We start from the raw sequence: 18,192 nt of genomic DNA, 5'->3' as shown, positions 1-18,192 counted from the left end.
AGGTTGGCACGGTCTTGAGTAGGGACACCGTGTCGTGGTAGGATGGCTATGTTTTTTTTAATCAAAATAATGTTAACTAAGCATCCTATCGTATTTCCATGCACTATTGCTATTTATTTACTGCACGGTATTTTCTTATTTTGTTATGTTTTTTTTTTTTAAGTGCCATTTTTTTAAAATGATCTGCAGTTCCCACACTGTCACACAGATGATAAAGTGTGAGCCGGCAGATGTGACCGGCGGTACAAAAAAGGTTACCGCCGGTCACATGTGTCAGCTGATGAGTATTACTCTCATCAGCTTACACTTGCTATCGATGATTACAGTGAGAGCAGGCGCCACTGATGTTGTGCAATAAATAAAAAAAATTATGTGTGGTCCCTCTATTTTTATAAGCAGCACAGGCAAAACCCACAGTTGTGTGTTGCAGCCCTCACCTGTCAGCTTTATCATGGCTGGTTATCAAAAATAGAGGGGTTCCATGCCATTTATTAAAAATTAATTAAAAAAAGAGGGGGTTCTCCCCCCCTCCATTTCTGACAATCAGTCAAGCTTAAGTAGGCAGCTGGGGTCTGGTATTCTCAGACTGTTAAAGGGCCATGGATATTGTCCCTCCCCAGCCTTATAAATGGCAGCCAGCAGCCACCCCAGAAAAGAGATGCGCCTTTTCTTGGGCTGCTATTTTTAGGCTGGGAGGAAGGGGAGGTGGCAATATCCATGGCCCCTTAACAGCCTGAGAATACCATCCACCAGCTGTTTTAGCTTGGCTGGTTGTCAAAAATGGATCGGGACCCCTCGCCGTTTTATTTACTTAAATTAAAAAAAAAAAGTTGGACCCCTCTATTCTTTGTAACAGTCCAATGCAAAGCTGACAACTGAGGGTTGCAGCAAAAGTAGGAGACCCCACCTCATTTTTTTTTATTATTTGTAGCACACGCTGGCTGATGAATACTCTTGTCAGCCTCGCCTGCTATCAGCGACAGCAGGCATACGCTGATGAGTAGTAGTCTCTCATCAGCCGATGCCTGTGACCGGCGGTAACCTTTTTACTGCCGGCTACAGCTACTGGCGCATGCTGTCTCCTGTATAACAGCGTGGGAATCGCAGAGCTCTCACCGGCGCCAATGGGCAGGTCTTATGCCGTGCTTCCACCTGGGCATGTAAACACTGCCATTAGTCATTGACAGCAGCATTTAACTGGTTAACAGCTGCTGGTAGATCTTCGGATCCACCTGTGACTGTTGAAGGCACACGACAGATCAGCTGTCATTTGCAGTGAATGTTATGAGATTATCGCCTGAGCCGATATCAAATGTGGGGACACGACCGATGACATAACTATACGTCCAAGGTCGTGAAGGGTGTTAATTAGTATGGATGTAGATGGAGGACAGAGAAGCCTTCAGAGGTGGTTGTGGGGGGCACATACTTTTCTCCATATAATAGGTCATTTATGTTATTAGCCTTGCAGTGATCGGAGGATAGATCCATCGGTTCTTATTCTCCAGGCCGCGCTGCTTTGACGTATATAGTATCCACATCCTTAGAGAAATGTCAGATGACGGCTGAAATGTAGGACTACCCCAGCCTTCCGGCCCCTCACTCACAGCTTTGTATTTGACTACGATGCATCTTGGGTGACAGGTCCGATCCCCCAACTGTGTAAACCTTTCTGTATTTTTAGTTATTCCCCTCCCCCCCACATTAATGCAGATGTCACTGTGCTTAGCAGCAGCCGGTGACGTCCCACTTGGTCCATATGTGACATTACTGGAGATGCTGAACTCCTGACATGGAGCAGGATTTTGCCCGTTTTCGTTTTTTTTTTTTTTTTTTTTTAATTTTAGACCCATAGTCTCATGCTATGAAAAAAATAAAATCTGTTATCTTCCCTCGTTGCAGACAGGGCTGCAGCCAATCACTCAATGTAGCAGTGCAGATGCCTCGCTGGACCCATGGGGGGCACAATTATACCATTTTTCAATGGGCTGCATTGGCAGAGTGAGGTTACGGGCTCCTGTTTCCAGGTGCAATTGGGCACATGGACATATTTCACTTTACACTATAGGCTGCGGTCTTTTATACCAATAATTGAAACCTATATACCGCTGCATTGGTACTTTTAGCATCCTGTATTTATTGGCTGAAGTTTCATTTCAACACATTGTAACACTGTGTTGAAATAATCTGGTCACTGACACATAGTACCAAAAAAAGATTTCTTTTTGTGGGATAGGTAATTTATTACCCCCTTTCTTTCCAGTGTTTGCAATGTTATCTAGACTTCATGCAAATGTAGGATCATCATCTTCAATGTAGATGTATGCAGAACTATATGCTTGTATGTTAAATATATGTGCAAGAAAGGTACCCTTAATGCCAAATATGGTGTAAATGTGTGTACTAGTGTCCTACTGCTGGGGCCGTTCTCCCCTTTGTGTTTTTTAGTTTGAGGCCACTTTTTTTTTTTTTTTTAAATTGTTACATTTGTCATTTTTTAGTCTGCAATAAAGTAGTTTGGATTTTACTCTGTTTGTGTGACACTCTCTACATCTATATGTTGCACAATTATGACATGATCTGTATGATATACTATTACATGGAGTGTTCCGCGCTCCTTGCGCGAGGAAGATCCGCCAGGGTGTTGCGCTTACTGGCTTATATGATTAGCCAAAATTTAAAGGGCATCTCCCCCATATACAAACCAGTGACAAAGTATTTCCGTGCCCCCCCCCCCCCCCCCAATTACATTCGTGTCACAATATCAGAGCCCGGAGTGACAGCAGTCAGTCTGATCATCACCTTTCCTGTTACTCTCTCAACCCACTAATGTTGTATAGGGGGCAACAGTACCATATTATCATGGGAAAAGGGTCTCAGAGTCGAGACTTCTTCTGATCCCTGGAACAAGGGGCCCCTTAGACCGAATTATTTCCCTGCTATAAAGAAATAGGGGGGTCACTGTTAGAGAACCCCACCTACTGACAAATCCCCCCCACCCCAGGACCTTCCATTCTCCCCGAGACAATAACTTCACAGTAGACTCGGCTCATGTAGAAATCAATGTATTTAACAAGTCAGTGGATGGAGCGAGCGCTTCGCCCCGAGGAGCAGACGCCGCTGCAGACGCAGGTAATCGGATTAAGTTCCACTAAACACATTAACGACAGAACGAGCCGAGAAATCGACGTCACCGGCCGGATCTGATTAAATAGCGGGAATGGACATTCCTGGACTGAATGGTGGTGGCTTCTGTACGAGCGCGGGGGGGGACTTAGAAGTCAGGACCTTCCTTCTTCAAGTTCTTGTAGTCGATTGTTTCATTGTAAAACTGCGGAGAGACAAGAAATGGTTAATGAGACTCATTCCTTATGAAGAAGGGGGGGAATACACAATCGTCAACTTAAAGGGGCGTTCCAGGAAAAGATCTCAGTCAGTGATCACGAGGATGGGTCGTCCTCTGCGGCACTCGAAACCTGGTGCTAACGAAACCAGTGGGGTCCAATACGTCTCCCCTTTAAAAACCAATGCTGCCCTAATACTCGTTGCCTGCATACAAGGGAACACGACTGCTGACAATGGTGGGGGGGGGGGGGCTTCAATCCAAAGGGGAAAGTACATGTAACATTTAATTTAGACCAGAGGTCTCCAGCTATTGCAAAACTACAACTCCCAGCATGCCATGTTGCCGTCAGACCGCTACAATCATGATACTGGTGCAGTATAATAATGGCGGCGTCCTCCCCATCCATCCGTACCTTGTACTGGTAGTTGGGGCTCTTCTTGCTCCAGGGGTCGGGGTTGTTTTTCTTGTCCCAGCTGCAAAAAAAAATATGCAAATTTAATATAAAGATTAATTCACAAAATTCCTTTAACCCTTCCTGACATGGTGATTTCCTGTCTGTTTCTAGCACTGCTGTCTCGTCCTCCCTCTCTTCCAATAGCAGTCACTTAGTCTTTCTGCAGCCGTCTGAAGACTTCTTAAAACTAGCGCTTCATTGTACCATGTAATCTAATGGAAAATAAATATGCGGCCTCACCTCCTGAGCCTGCACCAAGGACTTAACAGTGCATCATGTCAGGAAGGGGTTAATCCGGCATTCGATCCCACGACAGAACCTGTGTGACAATGAACGGCATAAACGCTGGTGAGGGAACTTACACGACTTCAGGGCTGGACATAGTCACCCTCAGAGCGTAGAGGAGGGAGCCGGCACCACCTAACCCCACGAACAGGAACAGGGGGATCAACTGAAAAGACACAAAAATCATAATGAGCCGAGGTCATAGGGTCACCAGCTCTGTAATACCCCTCAGGTGTAGCTGTACATTCTTATGCTCTCGGTTATCAGCCATTTTCAAACACATTAGTGGCTCTTTAGCATGCACCTGTTTTTCTGTCTGGAAGTGACAGTCAGTCTTTGATATTTGGAGGATGAGTGACCTCAGCGACCGTCACTTTATGACATTTCCACCCAAGTCAGCTGCTCCTATTATAACAATACTAGATGGCGGCCCGATTCTAACGCATCGGGTATTCAAGAATATGCATGTCCACGTAGTATATTGCCCAGTGACGTAGTATACTGCAGAGCCACGTAGTATATATCCCAGCCACGTAGTATATTGCCCAGTGACGTAGTATACTGCACAGAGCCACGTAGTATATTGCCCAGCCACGTAGTATATTGCCCAGCCACGTAGTATACTGCACAGAGCCACGTAGTATATTGCCCAGTGACGTAGTATACTGCACAGAGCCACGTAGTATATTGCCCAGCCACGTATGTCACAGGTTAATAAAAAATAAACATACTCACCTTCCGAGGGTATCCTTGTAGTAGTTCTGTCGCCTGTGTTTGGTCCAGGCAGCAGCTTCCGGTCCCAGGGTGTGATGACGTCGCGGTCACATGACCGTGACGTCATGGCAGGTCCTTCTCGCGCAGGCCCTGGGATGACGTCACGGTCACATGACCGTGACGTCATGGCAGGTCCTTGTCGTATACCATCCTTAGCACCGAAACCTGCCGCTTGCATGGAGCGGTCACCGGAGCGTTGCGAGGAGCGGGAAAGGCGGCGGAAGGTGAGTACATAATGATTTTTTATTTTTTTTTAACATTAGATGTTTTTACTATTGAGGCTGCATAGGCAGCATCAATAGTAAAAACTTGGTCACACAGGGTTAATAGCGGCGGTAACGGAGTGAGTTACCCGCGGCATAACGCGGTCCGTTACCGCTGGCATTAACCCTGTGTGAGCCGTGACTGCAGGGAGTATGGAGCGGGCACTGACTGCAGGGAAGTAGGGAGGGACTAATCGGACTGTGACCGTCGCTGATTGGTCGCGGCAGCCATGACAGGCAGGTGGCGAGACCAATCAGCGACTTGGATTCCATGACAGACAGAGGCCGCGACCAATGAATATCCGTGACAGAAAGACGGAAGTGACCCTTAGACAATTATACAGTAGATGGTACCAATAAAAGGCGAAGGCTACCGACCCTTTAAGACTGTCCCTATCTGTATATAAGGAGGCATCAAAGTCACCGACCTCACCAAAAGATCAGGATAAGGACATGAATACGACCTGCGGTCAAACTACATATCCCAGCATGCCTGTGGCTGGACGAGCATGCAAGATTTGTAGTTGTTTCACCCCAGAAATAAACCTGCACTTTCCACCCTTCCCCCCCCCCCCCCCCCACAGGAGCGTAAAACCTCCCTGAGCTACGTGCAGAGCGACAGCTCCCAGGTTAAAGAGACCGGAAGCATTAAGCATCTGCAGCAGCGGTCGTTAACCCCTAATAGCCCATAACGGGGACACTTATCATCACTAGGGGTCCCATCATTCACCAGAAGGAGGGTCCTTAAGCCCTCAAACTTACAATGGCACCTGCATGGAATAGGGGGAGGTCTGGGGACTGACGGGACCCCCTGCAATCAGACACATATACCATTCCTATTGCATTGAAAAAGCGTCTGGACCAACAGTCACAGAATAGCGCTGCAGCGTTACAAGAGACCCCTGGACTCAATGGAAACGGCGCAGTCATGTGATCACAAAAGACAGGAATAAAATAAAAAGGAAAATATAGAAAGTAAAATAAAAAAATAATAAAAAATACCCTTTAAAATTCTTTAAAAAAAAAAAACATAGGGTGTAAAAAAATATATAAATTATAAATAAAGCAAGTTAAAATATAACAATGGGAGTAAAATAAATATTTACAAATAAAATAAAAAACAAAACAAAGTGACGTCTAATAAACAGGAAGAATTTCAAATAAAAAAAAAAAATATTAACCCTTCACTCCCTCCCCCGGGTTCTGCTGAGAATTAACGGTCGCAGAGCCCAGCAGTGGGCGTCCCCCGTGGATTACTCACGCTCGGGTGTTTGCGGGCGTGGGTGAGCATAGTACGGAACATGATGGCGGCCGCGGTGTCTCCTCCGTGCGCACGGATTCCTTCACTGCGACACAATGTCACAAGAACACGCCGAGGACCCCTCTGACGTCACTGGCTAGGGCCCTGTTTAGGGCTGGCTTATATAAACGCCTGAGCGTTCCGGCACATTGTGTTAGGGGGAAGGCTGTCCTTGAATATGCCTGAAAGTTCCGGCACACAAAGATAAAACGAGGACAGGTTGTTTTTCTCTCTTTATAGTGTACAAAAAGCGCTAATGGCAGAAAAAGCGCCTAAGAATTAAATAATGAAACAGGACGGACAACGCAGGCGCACTGAAATGGACCCGCCAGACCACGTGACGTGTTAGCCCTATCAATCATCGTGTGAGTTAATGACTATCATCAACCACCAGAGGGAGCAGCTGAGCAGAAATAAGTTTTGGAAAAAGTTTTTAAAGTTTTGAAATTTGCAAAAGGAAAGTTTCCTCAATCGCACAGATTTGCAGACAGGTGTAAGCCCGGCTGAGAAACCCCTCCTAAACAGGGAAACTTTCATAAATTGCTAAGAGTACCCCATATAAATCTGCAACCTACCTGTATATACAAATCAACAACCAGGCCATAGATGTGCACCCCCATTAATAACAGACGCAGGGGGGTATTTATTGGGTCTGACGATTGGTAGCGGAGCAGCTTCTGTGCAAATTCCACTATCTGATAACTCACAGCACAGACCCAAGTTATAAGCAGCACACGATCACCTGCACATTATTATTATTATCAGGGCAGTTTCTAGCCCAAAAATGACACAGGGCGAGAGTAGGAAATTTCTCCCCCCCCCCCCCCCCCCCCGGCACCGAAAATAATAAACATTATTTTTGTGGGCTTGAGTAATAAATAGAGAGCAGGCTTGTATCTTCCCTTTTTTTAATAAATTATAATTTGCCTTTAACTTATATAGAACTTGGGGAAAAGGGACAAGTATGCTAATTATTAACGGTGAGAACAAAGTTGTAGGTAAATAATATCTATTAATTATTTTGGAAACAGATCCTAAAAATTGTAGGTTGCAGATTTATGAGAAACTGACTCTTCTAGATTTAGCCGCTGCAAAAGCATTAATAGCTTCCGAATAATTCAGCTTTTCTGCCAGTTCATTTTCTAATTCCAGGTCACATTTACTAATCTCTTCTAAAAGGAGATTGGCGAGACTTTCCCCAGATGTATCAGTAGCAGGACGATAGCCAATAAAATGTTCCTTTATTGCTACGTGATCATCATCTATATCAACAAATCTTAAGGTGTATGACAACTGTTCAGTGTGACCTGCATCTTGTGTGCAGTCCAACATTATTGAAAAATACTTAGATCTTTTGGCTTTTTCTAGAATACATTTCTTCACCTGAGAGGCCATCAAGCAGATAATTTCATTTTGAATTAAATTTCCACAGTAATGTGTATGGATTTCCTGGGAAGTAATTCGTTTTAAATGATCTCTCATTACTGGTTCAAATTTTCCAAGAAGCTCTATAAGCCCAAGGAAATGTCCATTATTTGGTGTAAACAATGTATTTGACGATCCTCGAAAAGCTAAATTATTGGTTGCCAGGTATACAGTTACTGCCATAACTCTTTCCAACACTTCTCGCCTGGGTGAGGATGCCACCAGACTGCCAAAGATGAGGTAAGTCAGCTGGGCCCCCTCCCGGGTTTCATGCTGTGGGGCATGCCAAATCAGCATGCCCCAAGGGTGGTTGGGGGGGGGGCAGGTGTGGGGGTCCCCATCCAAAAAAAAAGGCTAGCCCAACCCATCCCATCCCTCAGACCCCCTCACCTGTTCAGTGTGTCAGTGCCCTCTGCCCTCTGAGTCTGAGCGCGCTCAGACTGCTAAATGGGGCTGCTGGGAAGGGAAGGACTAATCCATAGGCAGGGGGTGGGCATTTTTGCTATACTGCTACCACTGTCAGACTAGACTGCAGCCTGTCCTGTCCAGCATTGAAATTGGCAACAGCCAGGCAGCCTAGTCTGACAGTGATAGTGTGTGTGCTTAGCTCTTTGATCACTGTCTCAGGGAGCGCCCGTGCTCAGCCGAGAGCGCGGCGCCCCTGCTATCAGTGTGGGAGTGGCCGAGCTGCCTCATCCTGGCTGTTCATTCTCGCTGTTCATCCAGCGCGGAGCGGAGGTGAGTCATACCTCCCAACTTTTGAAGATGGGAAAGAGGGACAAAGTTTGCGGCGCGCTTTGCGCGCCGCGGCAAATTTTAGGCCACGCCTCTGACCACACCCATTCATAATTAGTCACACCCATATCCACATCCCAACCACACCCATTTAGCACTGCCGATCACACTGTTTCATATACAATAATTATAAACAAAAAAATATGGCCACACAGTGCCCCATACTGTATAATGGCCACACATGATGCTCCATACTGTATAATGAACACACATGACGCTCCATACTGTATAATGGCCACACATGATGCTCCATACTGTATAATGAACACACATGATGCTCCATACTGTATGACCGCACATGATGCTCCATACTGTATAATGACCGCACATGATGCTCCATACTGTATAATGACCCCACATGATGCTCCATACTGTATAATGGCCGCACATGATGCTCCATACTGTATAATGAACACACATGATGCTCCATACTGTATGACCGCAAATGATGCTCCATACTGTATAATGACCGCACATGATGCTCCAGACTGTATAATGACCGCACATGATGCTCCAGACTGTATAATGACCGCACATGATGCTCCATACTGTATAATGACCCCACATGATGCTCCATACTGTATAATGACCGCACATGATGCTCCATACTGTATAATGACCGCACATGATGCTCCATACTGTATGACCGCAAATGATGCTCCATACTGTATAATGACCGCACATGATGCTCCAGACTGTATAATGACCGCACATGATGCTCCAGACTGTATAATGACCGCACATGATGCTCCAGACTGTATAATGACCGCACATGATGCTCCAGACTGTATAATGACCGCACATGATGCTCCAGACTGTATAATGACCGCACATGATGCTCCATACTGTATAATGGCCGCACATGATGCTCCATACTGTATAATGGCCACACATGATGCTCCATACTGTATAATGGCCGCACATGATGCTCCATACTGTATAATGGCCACACATGATGCTCCATACTGTATAATGACCGCACATGATGCTCCATACTGTATAATGACCGCACATGATGCTCCATACTGTACAATGACCGCACATGATGCTCCATATTGTATAATGACCGCACATGATGCTCCATACTGTATAATGACCGCACATGATGCTCCATACTGTATAATGGCCACACATAATGCTCCATACTGTATAATGACCGCACATGATGCTCCATACTGTATAATGACCGCACATGATGCTCCATATTGTATAATGACCACACATGATGCTCCATACTGTATAATGACATACAGGCACGCAGCTCACACACAGGCACGCAGCTCACACGCACGCAGCTCACAAACACATGCAGCTTTGACACAAATGCATCACACACGCAGCCATCACACACACACGCAGCCATCACACACACACACACGCAGCCATCACACACACACACACGCAGCCATCACACACACACACGCAGCCATCACACACACACACACACGCAGCCATCACACACACATGCAGCCATCACACACACACGCAGACATCACACACGCAGCCATCACACACACACACACACGCAGCCATCACACACACACGCAGCCATCACACACACGCAGCCATCACACACACACAGCCATCACACACACACAGCCATCACACACACACAGCCATCACACACACACAGCCATCACACACACGCAGCCATCACACACACGCAGCCATCACACACACACGCAGCCATCACACACACACGCAGCCATCACACACACGCAGCCATCACACACACGCAGCCATCACACACACGCAGCCATCACACACACGCAGCCATCACACACACACACGCAGCCATCACACACACACGCAGCCATCACACACACAGCCATCACACACACACACGCAGCCATCACACACACACACACACGCGCAGCCATCACACATGCAGCCATCACACACACACGCAGCCATCACACACACACACGCAGCCATCACACACACACACGCAGCCATCACACACACACGCAGCCATCACACACACACACGCAGCCATCACACACACACACACGCAGCCATCACACACACACACACGCAGCCATCACACACACACAGCCATCACACACACACACGCAGCCATCACACACACGCAGCCATCACACACACACACACGCAGCCATCACACACACACAGCCATCACACACACACACCCAGCCATCACACACACACACACGCAGCCATCACACACATCACACACACACAATCTCCTCTGTGATGCAGGGGCGGCTGATGTCCATGTGCAGCTCTCTGCTGAAGTCTTCAGTCTCCTGCTCACAGCTCTGCACTATCCCGGCACCTCCCCCGTCTCTCCTTCTCTGCCGGGATAGCAGCTAAGAGCAGAAGCCGGAGCTCCGTGCACACACAGCCAGAGGTAGTGAATCGCTGACCTTTCTTCTTGATTGCTGCAGGCTCTCTCCTTCAGCGTGGCAGCGCCGCACAGGGGGCGGGAGGGGGGGGGGGTGTTGCGCGGGCGGTCAGGAGGCAGCTTTTATATAAAAAAAAAAAAAAAACAGGCTCTCTCTACGTCCCGGAAGTGGGCGGGGCTTCACCGGCGGCCGCAAATTCGGGATTTTAAATGCCCGAAGCGGGACAGCGGGACCCCGGTGCCAAAGCGGGACTGTCCCGCTGAAATCGGGACGGTTGGGAGGTATGGGTGAGTGGCGGCGCCGAGGTGGCCGCAACCATTATGTGCGGTGCGGGGGGGGGGGCGCGGCGACGCGAGGCGATGATCTGACCGCTCAGCTGTCAGATTTGCAGCTGAGTTCGGGCAGGGCGCGCCCGCGCTCAGCACTGAGCGCGGCATCCGCGCCCCTGACAGCCCTTAAACAGCAGCAGCAGCGGGCAGGGGACCACCGGGGCCCGAGGCCTCTCCTGCGCCCCCCGGCCCCACGGCGCCCCGTGTGGCCGCCCTGCCCGCCCTGTTGAAGAAACGGCCCTGATTATTATTAATAATTTTTTATAGGGCCATTTATTCCATGGCGCTTTACATGAGAATACGGGGCAAATATAGACAAATGCAACTAAACATGAGCAAAAACAAGGCACACAGGTACAGAAGGAGAGAGGACCCTGCCCGCGAGGGCTCACAGTCTACAGGGGATGGGTGAGGATACACTAGGAGAGGGTAGAGCTGGTTGTGCGGCGGTTCAGTAGGTTGAGGATCACTGCAGGCTGTAGGCTTGTCGGAAGAGGTGGGTCTTCGGGTTCTTTTTGAAGGTTTCGATGGTAGGTGAGAGTCTAATATGTTGTGGTAGAGAGTTCCAGAGTATGGGGGAAGCACGGGAGAAGTCTTGTATATGGTTGTGGGAAGAGGAGATGAGAGGGGAGTAGAGAAGGAGATCTTGTGAGGATCGGAGGTTGTGTGTGGGTAAGTACCGGGAGACGAGGTCACAGATGTATGGAGGAGAAAGGTTGTGGATGGCTTTGTATGTCATTGTGGGGGTTTTGTACTGGAGTCTCTGGGCGATAGGAAGCCAGTGAAGGGCTTGGCATAGGGGAGAGGCTGGGGAATAGCGGGGAGACAGGTAGATTAGTTGGGCAGCAGAGTGTAGGATGGATTGGAGTGGTGCCAGAGTGCTAGAGGGGAGGCCAGAGAGTAGGAGGTTGCAGTAGTCGAGGCGGGAGATGATAAGGGCATGCACTAGTGTTTTTGCGGTGTCGTGGTCAAGCAATGCACGGATCTGGGAAATATTTTTGAGTTTGAGTCGGCAGGAGGAGGCAAGGGCTTGGATATGTGGCTTGAAAGAGAGGGCAGAGTTGAGGATCACCCCGAGGCACCGGGCGTGTGGGACTGGGGAGAGTGAGCAGCCATTGACATTGATGGATAGGTCTGGTGGAGGGGTAGAGTGAGGTGGGGGAAAGATGATTAATTCTGTTTTGTCCATGTTCAGTTGTAGAAAGTGAGCAGAAAAGAAAGATGAAATAGCAGACAGCCATTGTGAGATTTTGGTAAGTAAGGAGGTGAGGTTAGGTCCGGATAGGTAGATCTGCGCGTCATCGGCGTAGAGGTGATACTCTATACCGTGGGATTCTATGAGCTGTCCAAGGCCGAAGATGTAGATGGAGAAGAGCAGGGGCCCTAGGACTGAGCCCTGAGGAACACCGACAGACAAGGGGCAAAGTGAGGAGGTGGTGTGGGGGAGGGAGACACTGAATGTCCGGTTTGTCAGATATGACGAGATCCAGGATAGGGCCAAGTCTGTGATACCAAGAGATGAGAGGATCTGTAGCAGGAGGGAGTGGTCCACTGTGTCGAAGGCAGAAGACAGGTCCAGGAGAAGGAGGACAGAGTAGTGTCGCTTGCTCCTGGCAGTTAGTAGGTCATTGGTCACTTTAGTTAGGGCTGTTTCATTTGAGTGATGGGGATGGAAGCCAGATTGTAACCGATCAAAGAGGGAGCAGGAGGAGAGGTGGGAGGACAGTTCAAGATGGACGTGTTGTTCCAGTAATTTGGAGGCATAAGGGAGAAGAGATATCAGGCGATAGCTAGACACAGAGGATGGGTCGAGGGAGGGCTTTTTGAGGATGGGGGTGATCTTGGCATGTTTGAAGGATGAGTGGAAGACACCAGTTGCGAGTGAGAGGTTGAAGAGTTGTGTAAGGGTTGGGATGAAGACCGTGGCAAGGTTAGGGATGAGGTGGGACCAGGTATGGACTGGGGCTGAAATTCAGCCCTGGCATTTGAAATCACATAGGCCCATGCTGTCCCCGTCCTCAAGCACTAGATGGGATATATTACTAATATTACCCTGGATAGAGGAAAGCAAAATTTACTACAAGACCAATATTTCTAATGATACCCGTGGCCTGCTGGGGTAAGTGATGGAGTCAGCGACTTTGTGCTCTGGCATTTGCCAGAATTGCCAGTCCACCCCTGGGTGGGACGGGAGCGGGTCAAGCGTGCAAGTGGTGAGATGTGATCTTGACAGAAGGGTGGAGAGCTGATCGTCTGTCATGGTGGAGAAGCTGGTTTTGAAGGAACAGGGTTGAGGAGTCAAGAGGAGGGGCATTGGGGGCTGCGGGCCAAAGTTTTGTCTGATGTTATCGATCTTCTGATTAAAGAAAGAGGCAAAGTCTTCAGCAGAAATGAGGGGAGAGGGAGGGGGTGCTGGGGGGCGGAGGAGAGAATTGAAAGTGTTGAAAAGCTGTTTAAGGTTGTGAGACAGGGAGGATATGAGAGATGAGAAGTTCGTTTTGCGGCAGTGAGCGTGGACTTGAAGCTGGCGAGGGACTGCTTGTATGCCATCTCCGCTCAGCGACAGTGGAAGCCCGTCTTAGTTCTTTGGTCAGGCTGGTCAGCCAGGGCTGCTTGTTGATTGTACAAGTTCCGCTATGCGTGAGGGAGGCGGCCGAATCAAGTGTTGCGGTTATTGTGGTGTTATAAAAAGCAGCAGCAGCATCTGTGTCATGAAGGGAAGCTATGTCTGTAAGAGGGACAAGGGACTCAGAGAGTGAGTGTAAATTGAGGTGTTTGAGATTTCTGCGAGGGCGACTGAGTTTGTGGAATGGGGGTTGTGCACTAGGATAGTTATTACGTTATGTTCAGTAGTTATTACGGAGAGGATGCTCATACAGCAGAGAGACAGGGGCGACACATCACTGGTGCAACATGGGGCCCTGTTACTGCACAGGAGCCCCTGATGACTGTGGCCGCCGCTGAGCAAACAGCAGAATAGTGAGGTCTGCTCTTGAGAATAACACAGGATGTAACTCGGGGTCAGTAATGTAATGTATGTACATACACAGTGACTGCACCAGCAGAATAGTGAGTGCAGCCCTGGAGTATAATACAGGATGTAACTCAGGATCAGTAATGTAATGTATGTACACAGTGACTGCACCAGCAGAATAGTGAGTGCAGCTCTGGGGTATAATACAGGATGTTACTCCGGATCAGTAATGTAATGTATGTGCACAGTGACTGCACCAGCAGAATAGTGAGTGCAGCTCTGGGGTATAATACAGGATGTAACTCAGGATCAGTAATGAAATGTATGTACACAGTGACAGCATCAGCAGAATAGTGAGTGCAGCTCTGGAGTATAATACAGGATATAACTCAGGATCAGTAATGTAATGTATGTACACAGTGACTGCACCAGCAGAATAGTGAGTGCAGCTCTGGGGTATAATACAGGATGTTACTCAGGATCAGTAATGAAATGTATGTACACAGTGACAGCATCAGCAGAATAGTGAGTGCAGCTCTTGGGAATAATACAAGATTTAAGTTTTTATCCATGAGATTTTTCTCTTCAGTCTTGGTAGCAATTTCCTTTTTTTTAATTTTAGTGTCTAATAACTCTGTCCTTGTGGTATTAGACATCATCTGTGATTTCTTGTGTAAAATCAAGTTATTAACCCCTTAATGACCACCGATACGCCTTTTAACGGCAGTAGTTAAACCACAGCGCCGTTAACTAACAGCACTGTAGAAAAAGTGTATAGCGCCCCCATTCGGTTTTCTCCAGGGTCTCTGCTGCCAGGGGTAGCCGAGACCCCAGAGAACATGATTCAGGTCGGTTTTTACCAACCCCGGTTTTGCGATCGACGTTATTAACCGTGTAACGGCGACCACAAAAAAAAAAAAAAGTCTGATGTGCCATTTAATTTCTCTCTCCTCTGATGTGATCGCACATCAGAGGAGAGAGAAATAGGGTCCCAGATCCCCCCGATACCTCCTGATGCTCCTCGGCCCTCCTGCTTTCCCCAGGAAGAAAATGGCGGGCACATGCGCAGTGAGCCCGAGATCTGCTGGCCGGTACCCGGCGACAATAGGAAGATTTTTCCTATTGGTTCATTTTGGTCACAGTGATCAAAATTTAAAAAAAATAGTAAATAAACCCTCCCTCTATCACCCCCTTAGTTAGGAAAAAAATAATAAAGAAAGCGCATTTATTTCTATTTTCCAATTAGGGTTACAGTTGGGCTAAAGTTAGGGTTAGAGTTGGGATTAGGGTTCGGTTTGTGGTTAGGGTTGGGATTAGAGGTGTGTTGGGGTTAGGGTTGGAGTTAGAATTGGGGGGGTCCTCTGTTTAGGTACATCAGGGGGTCTCCAAACGCGACATGGCTCCACCATTGATTCCAGCCAATTTTGCGTTCCTTCCCTTCCGAGCTCTGCCATGCGCCCAAACAGGTGTTTACCCCAACATATGGGGTATCAGCGTACTCAGGACAAATTGGACAACTTTTGGGGTCCAGTTTCTCCCGCTACCCTTGGGAAAATAAACAAATGGGCTAAAAAAAATCATTTTTGTGGAAAAACAGATTTTTTATTTTCGCTGCTGTTTTATAAACTTCTGTGAAGCACTTGGGGGTTCAAAGTTCACACAACACATGCAGATAATTTCCTTGGGGGGGGTCAAGTTTCCAAAATGGTGTCACTTGTGGGGGGTTTCTACTGTTTAGGCACATCAGGGGCTCTACAAACGCGACATGGCGGCAGATCTCAATTCCAGCCAATTCTGTATTGAAAAGTCAAACGGCGCTCCTTCCCTTCTGAGCTCTGCCGTGCGCCCAAATAGTGGTTTACCCCCAACATATGGGGAATCGGCGTATTCAGGAGAAAGTGCACAATACATTTTGTGGTTCATTTTCTCTTTTTACACTTGTGAAATTAAAAAAATTAGTTCTTAATTAAAATGTTTGTAAAAAAAAAATTTAAATGTTAATTTTTTCCTTCCACATTGCTTCACTTCCTGTGAAGCACGTAAAGGGTTAATAAACTTCTTGAATGTGGTTTTAAGCACCTTGAGGGGTGCAGTTTTTAGAATGCTGTCACTTTTGGGTATTTTCTGTCACATAGACAAAGTGACTTTAAAACGTGAGGTGGTCCCTATAAAAAAAAAAAATGGTTTTGTAAATTTTGTTGTAAAAATGAGATATCGCTGGTCAACTTAACCCTTATAACTTCCTAACAAAAAAAAAAAATTTCTTCCAAAATTGTGCTGATGTAAAGTAGACATGTGGGAAATGTTATTTATTAACTATTTTGTTTAACATATCTCAGTAATTTAAGGGCATAAAAATTCAAAATTTGAACATTTTAAAATTTTTAGCCATATTTCCGCTTTTTTCATAAATAAACGCAAGTAATATCGAAGAAATTTTTACCAGTAACATGAAGTACAATATGTCATGAAAAACCAATCTCAGAATCAGCGGGATCCGTTAAAGCGTTCCAGAGTTATAACCTCAAAGTGACAGTGGTCAGAATTGTAAAAATTGGCCCGGTCATTAGGCGGCAAATTGTCTGTCACTAAGGGGCTAAAGAAATCAAACAAAGGACACAATAGTACAAAAATGCAAAAACTTTATTAAGCCTCCTATCCGATCACTCACAGCTGTGCATGGGTGACCCGAGATGTCACAGGGTGCGGTGAAATGTGGGGGCACCAGAGCACAGCGGTCTGGAGCCGCCTCACGGGACAAGATCAATTTCTTTGTATGTAGGAGTAAAAACAAAATAAAAAATATTTAAAAAAAAAAAAAAAATTTTATATTACGATTATTAAAGCGTCCATCTGTGATGCCAACTATGGCAGCCTCTGTACCCAATGCGGCCTTCTATCATCTATATAACAAACCCAGCAGCTAATCCCCGACAGCCATTAATATAGTGCTCCGGTCACCTCCAGAGCTGCATCGAAAAAAATAGTGTAACAATGATCAAGACAAAAAGTACAAGAAACTATCTGTAAAAAAAACAACAAAAAAGATTAAAAAAAAAATAAAAAAAATATTTGGATAAAAGACACGAGACATTTAAATTACAGAAGAAAGGCCATTATCCTCCAAAATATTGAGAAGAAAAAAAAAATACTCTGTGCTGCTGTGAAACCTGCCACGAGTCCAGTGCATTTCTCCTCCTGCTGGGGACCCAATTTCTTATGATTCGAAAAATAGTCTGTGGACGAGTGTGGCACTGTTTCTGGAAGAAAACAATCGTGTTTTTCTATTCCAGTACATCCCCCCCCCCCCCCCCCCGTAGGATCTCTATAGATTTTTTTTTTTTTTTTTTACATTTCCCATTTCAGACTTTATATTTCTACCCTAAAAATAGCAATTATTACAGTTTACAGTTTGCGATTACACAATGGATTGTCATACTCATTCATCCTTTTGTCTTAAATTAAAAAAAGTGTTTTTTTAACAATAAAAAAACAATAAAAACCCTAAAAAGACAAAAGCACATTATAAGATCTGCTGTCTGCAGACTCGAGGCGATTAAGGCTTCCAGATTTCGCCAGGATAAAATTTTTTTAAAAAAGTTGTCGCTGTTGAGCAGTGTTCACACGATGAGACTTTCCCGACTCAGAGCTTCACCCTGCAGAGAAGGAAAGGAAAAGGATGAGAAAAGCAGGAACCTTCCCCGCACAAGCCTTTATAGGGTCGGCGCCTTTCATGGCACCCCAACAACCCAATGGAGGTGACAGAACCTATCAGCCAAGCCGGAGCCACCCGCAGCCAAGCTGATCATGATGTATGCATGACCTACACCAATACCACATCGGTGGGGCTGATTAATGTCACTGCTCAGCCCTGTGGACTT

General features: G+C 46.7%; 2 protein-coding genes across 5 annotated transcripts in view; both read right to left on the bottom strand.

Moving 5' to 3' along the window:
* Positions 1–3,049: 3,049 nt before the first annotated feature.
* COXFA4 (cytochrome c oxidase associated subunit FA4) lies at positions 3,050–6,542 on the bottom strand. Its single transcript, XM_077260123.1, has 4 exons — positions 6,384–6,542; positions 4,163–4,251; positions 3,759–3,819; positions 3,050–3,331 (listed from the first exon to the last, which is right to left on the bottom strand). The coding sequence occupies exons 1-4, from the start codon at positions 6,423–6,425 to the stop codon at positions 3,275–3,277; spliced, it is 249 nt and encodes an 82-aa protein (XP_077116238.1). The 5' UTR covers positions 6,426–6,542; the 3' UTR covers positions 3,050–3,274.
* Positions 6,543–17,611: 11,069 nt separating this feature from the next.
* LSR (lipolysis stimulated lipoprotein receptor) overlaps positions 17,612–18,192 on the bottom strand; it is a 30,398-nt gene continuing 29,817 nt past the window's right edge. For all 4 annotated transcript variants that reach the window (XM_077260145.1, XM_077260143.1, XM_077260146.1 and 1 more), the window contains one exon: positions 17,612–17,967. In XM_077260145.1, the coding sequence (XP_077116260.1) occupies positions 17,932–17,967 (36 nt within the window). In that variant the 3' untranslated portion in view covers positions 17,612–17,931. The remainder of the gene's footprint in view (positions 17,968–18,192) is intronic.

This window comes from Ranitomeya variabilis, chromosome 4, assembly GCF_051348905.1.
Source record: "Ranitomeya variabilis isolate aRanVar5 chromosome 4, aRanVar5.hap1, whole genome shotgun sequence".
NCBI lineage: Eukaryota > Metazoa > Chordata > Amphibia > Anura > Dendrobatidae > Ranitomeya > Ranitomeya variabilis.
Note: the sequence above shows the minus strand (reverse complement) of the source record. Positions and strands in the feature narration are given on the sequence as shown.

Coding starts and splice junctions, on each gene's coding strand:
- COXFA4 (XM_077260123.1), bottom strand. CDS start 6,425: ATGTTCCGTACTATGCTCACCCACGCCCGCAAACACCCGAGC. Junction 4,252..6,383: donor ACGCCCGCAAACACCCGAGC/GTGAGTAATCCA, acceptor GTGTCTTTTCAG/TTGATCCCCCTGTTCCTGTT. Junction 3,820..4,162: donor ATGTCCAGCCCTGAAGTCGT/GTAAGTTCCCTC, acceptor TTTTTTTTGCAG/CTGGGACAAGAAAAACAACC.